Source organism: Melanotaenia boesemani, chromosome 18 (assembly GCF_017639745.1).
Source record: "Melanotaenia boesemani isolate fMelBoe1 chromosome 18, fMelBoe1.pri, whole genome shotgun sequence".
NCBI lineage: Eukaryota > Metazoa > Chordata > Actinopteri > Atheriniformes > Melanotaeniidae > Melanotaenia > Melanotaenia boesemani.
In genome coordinates this window covers 19,576,130-19,586,190 of record NC_055699.1, presented here as the reverse complement: position 1 = coordinate 19,586,190, position 10,061 = coordinate 19,576,130, and the positions used below count along the sequence as shown (strand labels likewise).

At 38.2% G+C, this 10,061-nt stretch overlaps 1 protein-coding gene across 1 annotated transcript in view; it reads right to left on the bottom strand.

Annotated features, from left to right (window-relative positions):
• Positions 1–160: 160 nt before the first annotated feature.
• Positions 161–10,061, bottom strand: part of cngb3.1 (cyclic nucleotide gated channel subunit beta 3, tandem duplicate 1) — a 35,616-nt gene continuing 25,715 nt past the window's right edge. Inside the window, exons 5-18 of the mRNA XM_041968889.1 lie at positions 9,105–9,256; positions 8,713–9,012; positions 8,424–8,632; positions 8,275–8,325; positions 7,008–7,094; positions 6,849–6,913; positions 6,566–6,688; positions 4,759–4,900; positions 4,499–4,658; positions 4,307–4,404; positions 2,750–2,833; positions 2,547–2,665; positions 577–729; positions 161–491 (exon numbers count right to left, since the gene is read on the bottom strand). Coding sequence (XP_041824823.1) covers positions 161–491; positions 577–729; positions 2,547–2,665; positions 2,750–2,833; positions 4,307–4,404; positions 4,499–4,658; positions 4,759–4,900; positions 6,566–6,688; positions 6,849–6,913; positions 7,008–7,094; positions 8,275–8,325; positions 8,424–8,632; positions 8,713–9,012; positions 9,105–9,256 — 2,074 coding nt within the window. The remainder of the gene's footprint in view (positions 492–576; positions 730–2,546; positions 2,666–2,749; positions 2,834–4,306; positions 4,405–4,498; positions 4,659–4,758; positions 4,901–6,565; positions 6,689–6,848; positions 6,914–7,007; positions 7,095–8,274; positions 8,326–8,423; positions 8,633–8,712; positions 9,013–9,104; positions 9,257–10,061) is intronic.

Here is a 10,061-nt window from a genome sequence, read left to right as displayed (position 1 = left end):
TAAGTTGATGCATTTCAGTCTCCTTTAATGTTTCGTTGCCTTCCTGTAGCACTGCACCTTTGTTTACAACTCAAGTTTTCTTGTTTCTGTTCTGGTTGCAGCGCTTGGATGGTCCCAGAAGGTTGTCAGATCATCTATAAGCTAAAAATCCATTTACACTTCAGCTTGTCATGAGTGTTTTAGTAGCCACAAAAACGTAGCGAATAAAAGATGATGCTTTGTTCTTATTTCTGCTCCTCTGCACCTTTCTGTGAATAAAAGACAACAAACATGACATTAGTGCTGTTAAACAACCAGAACCACCCGGTCCAGCTGTGCTGCCTCTGTGTGGAAACTTCACCTTGAGTTTTTCGAGGAGCCCTCCTTTGCGAAAGTTTCCAAAAGCTTTCAGGAACTTTGGAGTTGGTGGTTTTTGTCCAAACAAAGTCAGACCTTTTGGCTTTTCTTCCTTGGTTTTTGCCCCTGCTGCAGCTTTGGATTTAACCAGTTGCCTTTGTAATAATTAAACACACGCACACATATTAAGGTGAATCGTTTGCATGACAGAGCTGTTGCAGAAAAACACTTGAGACTCACCTGCCCTTCCTGGCCAGGACTTTTTGAGACTCCGGGTAGTGGACGAGGATGTCAAACAGGTCTTTCTTTTCCAGAACAAAGAGGTTAGCAAAGCCATGTGCTTTCACGTTAGCAGTGCGCCTGTTTCCCCCGTCCTTTGCAGACTGCAGCAAACTACGGTGGGTGTAAACACAAACAAATAATTTTTATTTCTAATCTGACTGGGCATAAGTGAAACTGTGGTGCTGTAAATAAACATGCAAAAACCAGAATACAGCAGCTCTGCAATATACCAATCTGTGAAATAACTTCAATCAAATGATTGGACGTTGGTCTTTGCCAAGAAAGCTCTTATGTTGTCCCCCCTCATTGGAAACAGGCTTGCATATTATAAAAAAAAAAGAAAAAAAAAAGGCTACTTACAATTTAGCAAATTTGAATTTTGTGTAAGAAAATATGATTTAATTAAAACCAATATATTATCAGGCTAATACTTTAAAAATTATGGACTTTAACTGGATAATTTAGTTCTATCAGATGTGTCCTCTCTGAAAGGGCAAACTTGATTACAAAGCAAATGTCACTGTCATGGAAGCCATTTTACAGGTTGCCATGGTGACATGTATGGATTGGCAGTAACATCAATTGTTTGACGTCAGAAATCAAAACCACTTGATTAGTGGTGGAAAGGGATCATGATTAAGATTAAAATACATTCTTTTTTTTTCACTATTCACTTCAAGCGCTGTGCTGAAATAGGCTCCCTGCTGAGAAAAGCCCACCTTGTATTCATTACTAGCTTCCATGTAACGAAACAAATTGGTGATCTTTGCTACCATAAGAACTTATTAACAACCTTTAGCAGTATGTTCATAGTGCAAAGAAAAACAAAACAAAACAAAGCAAACAAAATAAAAACAAAACAAAACAAAGAAACAAAAAACATAAAATTTTCTTAGATTAATGTTTATATGTAGGCAGCAGGTTAGAAGCCGGCTATGGTTTACTATTTTTGACTGGAAATTAGCTAAAGCTACCAAACTCACACCATTAATCAATGATCATGTCGGAGGATACTCTCAAAAGTGAATAATCCTGGGACCAGTAGGGACAGTTTTATTAAAGGGATGCATGTTCGGGCACAGTGGTTCCCAACCGGAGGTTTGATAGAAAAGATGTCTGTGAGGTTTAACTGTACAGAGCCTGTGTTAAAATTAATCCCACGTATTTGTGTTTTTTTTTTTTTTTTTTTTTTCTTCATTTAGATGTTTTGTTCATATGGAACTGACTTGTTTGGAGCCTGAAAACATGAACATTTGAAACCAGATCCAAAAGTGAATAAATGGGGTCATCTAAATGTGCTGTACAATATTTATAACACATCCTTTGTTGAAAATGAAAAGCTACTCAATAGGCAACACCTTCTGAATCCAATCAATTTTTGTCCATGTAGAGTAGTTCATGTCCATCCAGGAAACCCTGATTATTCCTGGGGTCCATGGCATGGCTTTTTGGTAGTTGCATAAAGGGAGGGGGGGGGGGGGGGGTCTTCAAGGAAAATAGATTGGGAACCACTGTTCTTGTAGATCCCCCTGCACCCCCTTCTACTTCTCAATGGAAGGGTGCTTTTCATAGAAGGGTTGCACATCACAGCACAACACCAAAGGACTGGACCCACTGTCATGGAAGCAATTTTAACATTTTGCATGCAGTTAATCAAATGACCACTACAGGTCACATAACCCTTCAACATAATCATTCTGTATCTTTCTGCTTGCACCTAGTGAACAGGCGCCCAAGTTTCAAGTGCAGTTTCAGTGGAGTTATTACAGTCCATTGTCTATATCCACTTATTCCAGTGCAGGATCATGGGGGGACTGGAGCCTATCCCAGTGGCTTAAAATATTACAGTATTTAAAAATAAAAAAAATGTTGCCCAGAGTTTAATTTGTAAAATATGTACATCAAGTTTTATGTGTGTATGGACTTACCTGATTTCTCCGAACACACAGCCAGCCTTTAGTGTGACAAACACAATGCTGTTGTCAGGTCCTCCCACCACCTGCACTGCTCCACTTTTGATGATGTACATTTCTTTACCGATGTCACCCTGCAGAGATCAGTGTCACACTCAGATCGTCAAACTTTGGTTGTCCATTTTGTTTGTTTTTCCATGATGAGAAGTATGAGTCACCTTCTTCACAACAAAGTCTCCAGGTAGGTAAATGATGGATTTGAGCCTCAGTAACATGTCGACTAACATCTGCTGGTCACAGCCCTGAAAGAGACGGTGTTTACTGACCAAATACTGTCTTCACTCCTAGCTTTGATAGAAATGTTAAAAGTTAAATCTATTCAGACTCCTTCATTTGTTCACCATTTATTTACTTTTTAAATTATTTTTTTTATTGTGATTTAGCATCGTATATTTCAAGATATATTGCAGTTCCAGACATTTCCTTACACAAATGCTAATGTAATTACCTAAAAAACATAAACAAACCCAATTAGGTGAAAAACATATCAACAACCAACAATATCCAAAACATAAAACAGAACAACAGCAACAAAAAGCAAAAAAAATAAAAAAATAAATAAAATAACTAAATAAAAAAAAAAAAACATGAAATAAAAAAGTACTCACAGGGAGTATAATTTTCTTCTAAGTATATCTAATAATTTTAGATTACTATCCCATCATTTTACTTTAAGTAGCCTGTAATGTCAGCAGAATTATAGAAATTTATTGAGATATCACACTGACACTAGTATTTAGACCCTAACTCTAACACTTGTTGCCGTATTTATCTTGATCATCTTTGGGATGTTTCTACATCTTGATCAGGGTCCAGCTTCAATCACTTGATTAGACATGATTTGGAAAAGCATGTACCAGTTTGTATGGGGCGTCACAACTCTCGTACCAGAACATAAATTAAGCTATGAGGCTCAAGGTACTGCCTAAAGAGCACAAAGACAGGATTGTGTTAAGGCTACAAGCTTCTGCTGCTCTTAATGTTGCCAAGAGTACAGAGACCTAAAGGACTCCCAGACAGAGAGAAACAAGATTCTCTGGTCCAAGACTGAACTCTTTTGCCTCAGTTCTGATCAGTATGTGTGGAGAAAACCTAGTCAAATACCATCCTAACAGTGAAGCATGGCGGTGGCAGCATCATGCCATGGGGTTGTTTTTCAGCTGCAGGGGCTGGGTGATTGGTCGTAGATGAGGGAAAATACACAAATGTCCTGGATGGAAAACTTGGTCAGGAGTGCTCTGGACTTCAGACTGAGCCAATGATATATTTTTCCTACATGATAATGACGCAAAGCTCAGAACCAAAACAGCACAGACTTAAACCCAACTGAAAATACATCCACCAACATTACCAATCCAACCAGACAGAGCTGGAGAGGGTCTGTTGAGAAATGTGGCAGAAAATCTACAAACCCAGGTGTGAAAAACTTGTTGCATCATTTGCAAGAAGACTAAAGACTGCATCAGCTGCAAAAGATGCTCCCATCAAGCACCAAGTAAAGGGTCTGAATACTTGTGTAAACAAATTATTACTTTAGAATAAGGCTGCAACACAACAAATGGTGAACATTGTAAGAGGGACTGAATATTAATTTTAATCCACAGACTATCTTTTACATGTCACACCAAAATCAAAAGGACATTTTTAGCAGCTTCTTTTCTTTCTCTTTATCCTGGTTCATTTCCCTAAAACAAGCCTCTGTGATGCTGACTCACTTGAAATAGAGCAATCTTCTGGAAGGTGGCCAGGTTGATGTCCACAGCGATGGCGATCCTCATCACCAGAGGCATCTTGTCCAGGAGCTCAGACTCATCTGGAGAGGACAAGAGAAATCTGATAGTGTCTTTCAGTAGAGCTTTGGGTCCAATTTAATCCTAATTGGGAAAAGAGCAGGATCAATTTCCAACCTAACATTCCCTGAGCAGCCCAGGTGTAGTTGTACCAAGTCCGAACTCTGTTCTGGACCAGCTTGGGAATGGTGTAAGTGTTCATGTATTCGACGCAGCCGTCCATCGATGCCCGGAAGTACGTCTGGCCTGCTGTCGCTGCACCAATAACGTCTCTCATCTGAACAAGAGACAGAAGAAGTGAACTGAGTGTATGATGACAACTACAACAATGGCTGCAAACCTAAACACAGTTCTGAATAAAACTTTAAAACTTCTACCTGTCCAATCAGACTGGAGAATACAAAGACACCAATGAAGAAGTTGGCCATCTGAAAGGTGATCTCGAAGACGGTTACAGGTTCTGGGAGACCACCTATATTGATCAGACTGCGGACGGCAAAATAGTAACAACGGAGGTACCTGTGGAAGTTTAAGAGGAAATACACGGTCATTTTAACTAGCAGCACCCTAAAGACTCAGTTGTTTAAGGAGCATTTCCACACTTAGCTTAACTCTTCTAATCAACATAATGAGTTAGAAAGATTTGTGCAGCTCTTTGGCTCAACCAAATACTGAATAAGCTGTGTGCACTTATGCCCAAGTTGATATTGTGTGATGAAATCGTGATCTTGTATTTATGCACTGCCTCTAGCACTACATGACAGCACCTGGGTCCAACTGGACTCAAAGCAGTCTGACTATCACTTAATTATGATGTCCCATCTTGTTTGAATTCATGCTTGTGTTGTTCTTACTCTTAAATGTAAGCCGCTTTGGATAAAAGCGTCTGCTAAATGACCGTAGAACAGAATAGAATAGAATAGAATAGAATAGAATAGAATAGAACAATGTTTTATACACTCACCGGCTACTTTATTAGATACATCTTGCTGGTATTGGGTTGGACCCTTTTTACTTTTAGAACTGCCTTAATTCTTCACGAACTGATTCAACAAGGTGTTGGAAACACCCCTTTAGAGGTTTTGCTCCATATTAACATGCTAGAATCACACAGTTGCTGCACATCCATGATGGGAATCTCCCGTTCCACCACATCCCAAAGCTGCTCTGTTGGATTGGGATCTGGTGACTGTGGAGGTCATTGGAGTCCAGTGAACTTATTGTCATGTTCTAGAAAGCAGGTAGAGATGATTTGAGCTTTGTGACATGGAGCATTATCCTGCTGGAAGTAGCCATCAGAAGATGCTACACTGTGGTCATAAAGGGGTGGACATGGTCAGCATTAATACAATAACTCATGCTTAGTTGGTTCTAAGGGGTCCAAAGTGTGTCAAGAAAACATTCAGTTTGGGTGCTACATCTGAATATTGCAGCCGAAATGGAGACTCATCAGACCAAGTAAAGTTTTTCCTTCTTCTCTTGTCCCGTTTTAGTGAGTCTGTGGGAAGTATAGCCTCAGGTTTCTGTCCTTAGCTGAGAGGAGTGACATCTGCTTCAAGGTTGGACGTGTTATGTGTTCAGAGATGATATTCTGTATACCTCGGTTCGAACCAGTGTTTATGTGACTTCCTGTTGCTTTTCTATCATCTCCAACCAGTCTGCCCATTCTCCTCTGACCTCTGACATCAACAAGACATTTTGGTCCAGACAACTGCTGCTCACTGGATATTTTCTCTTTTTCAGACCATTCTCTGTAAACCCTGGAGATAGTTGTGTATGAGAATCCCAGTAGATCAGCAGTATCTGAAATACTCAGCCCAACAACCATGCTATGTTCTAAGTAACTTAAATCCCCTTTCTTCATCATTCTTATGCTCAGTTTGAGCTTCAGAAAGTCATCTTCACCATGTTTACGTGACTAGATTCATTGAGTTGCTGCCATGTGATTGGCTGATTAGATGTTTGTGTTAACTAGTAATTGAACAGGTATACCTAATTAAATGGCCAGTGAGTGTACAAAATAAATAAATAAATGAATAAAAATTAGGACCACACTTTTTTTTTGTGGGGCACACCATATTTTCAGATTGAAGATAAATCCTTTCTATTTTGGAGAATTTTATATTATATATATATATATATATATATATATATATATATATATATATATTCATAAAAACATACGCTGATCCATCTCCATCATACACCCATGTAGTTGTTGCAAGACCCTGGTATACTGAGGCAACGTAGAAGGCACAGGCGTTGAGATGAAGAGCGTAGAGCAGGTATCCTGTTGTGCGGGTCACCCTGTATCAAAGGAAAAACAGAAGTAAGTAGGATTAAATAAAACCGACATAAGCTTTATAGAATCCAATATTTAGCACAACATATGAGAAACATAAAAATTAGAATTATCTTGATTTAATTTTGCATGAAACAGAAGTGCTCTCCATCAGTGAGTATTCACCTCCATATATAAGCTTTGGCCATGATGCTCTCAAGTCGGTCACTGAACTCAAAGAAAGACTCCAACTATAACACACAGAAACACACACCATAAGGAGGTAAACAGGAAGTCGTGTCAAAAAATACATTTTGTTTTCCACTGAAAAGGAACATCACCTACCCTGATGAAGCGGTTGAGTCTGTATATTGAAGAAAATTCAAAGCGCAGACAGAGAAGGTCGAATGGAAGGATGCTGATGATGTCAGTCTGCAGGAGGAGAAATGAAAAAATAATTCACATAACAGTAAAACGAGTCACATTTATGTCTCCGGGGCTGCAAAGTGGAATTGGGTCCATTCTGTTTTATTATCTTTAGCCACAAATCTATTCATGCAATTACCGACTTTCAGGACATCGGGACTAAACCCTCACAAAAACATGTGAAAAAGACATTTGCTTGCTATCTGTCTGCTCTAATAACCTAGATGTATAAGACTGAAAAGAGTTACAATGAATGGGACTGAAATGGATTAGATTATTTTAAATTAAAATATAAAATAAAGCAGATCATACTAAATAGAATTGTACTCATTTTTAATGAAGTGGGTTGAGCTTGATTGTGATAAAAAGGAATAAATTGGTTTGAACTAGTTTATGTTAACTTGGAGTGAATTGGATTGATAAAGATTATGATGAATGAATCTTTTTAAAACTGTGAATAAACCTAAATAAAGCAAATTGAAGTGGACTCATTTGGATTGAATTGGGTTAAGATTGCTGTAGTGACGAGGATTAAATCAGATTGAACTAGTTTATGTTGAACTTGAGTGTCCTGGGTTGTAACAAGGTATAATGAATTAGACTGAATTAAATATCAGTTCAACGTTTGAAAATTATGAATAAATTAAACTAAACTGAATTGTACTAATTTAGATCTTCTGGGTTGAGTTTAATTCTTATTAAAAGGAATAAATTAGTATTAAAACGGTTAAATTGAATTAGATTTAAATTCGTATTTATAAAAATGTGAATAAACTGAATGAACTTGAATTAAATTGGAGTAATTTGGATCAAACTGGGTTAAGTTTGATTCTAACAAAATAAACTGGTTTGAACCAGTTTAATTTGAACTGGAGAAAATGGGTTGAAATGGGTTATAATGAATTGGACTGAATTGGAGTTGAACTTTTGACTAACATGAATGAACAAACTGGATTGAATTGGACTAATTTAGATAGAATTGGGTTGAGTTTGTTTCTAATTAAAAGTAATAAATTAATATGAACTAGTTTAATAAATAAACTGAATTGATCGAAGTGATGTCAATGCAAAAAACACATAAAGTTATAAGTTAAATAATCTAAAGAGGATTAATTTCTTTTAATATAGAAATAATGAAATTAAGTGTATAGAATTATGGATGAGAAACTAATTATTACAATCTCACCTTAAATCTTTGGGATTTCCGATAATGAACCTTTGTCAATGCTCTGTCTTTCTGTAAAAGACAAATTTAAATTTGTTATTTAATGTTAAAATTCAGACCATCAGCAGTGCACATCATATCCAAGCCCTTCACTGTGTTTTCAGACTTACAATAATGTCTCCAGCTTTGACAAACTGCAGTCGAGGTTGCCAAACCATGATGTCAATAACATTCACCAAGTCGGAAAGAAAGTCTAAAGCAACCCAGTACTGATTGGCAGATTCGTTGTGGTAAGGGAAGGCCAGCCGGGCAGTGCAAAACCAAACGTTGTAGTTGAACGCCACTGCTACCACAGTCAACCAGGCAATGTACCGGCGATCTGAGCAGAGATAGAAAGAAAGAAAAGTCTTTCACTTGGATTTGGCTCTGTTTAACTTACCCAGCAAGGACCACACCTACCTGTGAAAGGATCGATGGTGTTTCCCAGGACGGTATCCATCTTCTCCTCGATTGGGCGGAAAAGAACATCGAAGCAGGAGCAATTTATCTCGGGAAGGATCCTTTCCTTCTTCTTGGCCTCCTCCGCCAGCCTCTCCTCCTCTGCTTTCTTCTCTGCCTCCAGCCTTTTCTCCTCATCTTTTTTCTTTTTTTCTTCTGCCTTTTTGGCTGCTTCTTCTGCCTTCCTTTTGTTTTCTGCTTCTTTAGCTATCCGTTCCTCTTCCTTCAGTCTGATGTAGTCATCCTTCTTAAGAATGGGGGCTGAACAAAGAGAAATACGGGTTAAACAGCCCTGGTGCCATACTTGTGTTTTTGCGTGTATCAGTGTAACTTCATCTTTTGTCCAAACTTACTGACGGGTGGAGTGATTTCTGGAGATGTGGCGTAGGGGTCTATGGCTTTCTCTTTTAGTGTTTCCATTCGCTCTCGTAACACCTTGATGACATTTCTGAGGGTGTCATCTGCATAGCGGGAGTAGACAACTGGTGGAGGAGGGGGTTCTTCTCTACAAACAGGAAAAAATACACAAAATAAAAAATTTTAAAAAATGAAAGAAAGAATGCCGAAAGAGAAGAGCACTGCACAGCAGAGAGGATATGGACAGACATACATGAATAAGTATTTATAGTGATGAGCATTAAAAAGAGAGGGACCAAAGTCCAGATATTATCAAGATTAACAAAGGTATTTGTTTTCCATTTTCATCTGATTGTTGTGGCGGGGTTCTTCGCCAACCAATAAAACAGGCAAGTCGCTTGTCAGTTTGTGGTGGATTTATTGTGCCCGTGGCTCCCAAACGGTGCTCAGCAGTGCAAGAAATGTCCAAAAACTCCAGTGCCAATTATATTTACATATTTACAAAAAGAAAAAATAAGAAAAATAACAAACATACAACTTTTGTCTCTCTCTAGACCAGCCAAAAATAATCCACCCTTTTGTCTCCACTCAATCCTTCCAGTTGCCAGCAATGCAACTCAATGAATGACTCAATCCTTCTTCTCAGGCTTCCCTTTAAATACTCTAAGCCCCGCCCCTTATGCTTAATAATCCTTAATTTCTACAAATAAATCACTTTAGTTAAGTTCTTGTTATGTTTCCACATAAATAAAATAATTACAAAAATAACACAAATTCTACACATTCATTTCGAATATTCATATTAATCACAGTAGCAGAAACAGCAAAGTAATAAATGGTTTTTTTAAAAATAAAAATGTTTGGCGCGAACCGGAGTGCTCACGTGGTTGTGACGTCACTTCCGGATGTCGGCCAGGTCGGCTACTTAACAGTGGGTTGGATATGGCCTCGGG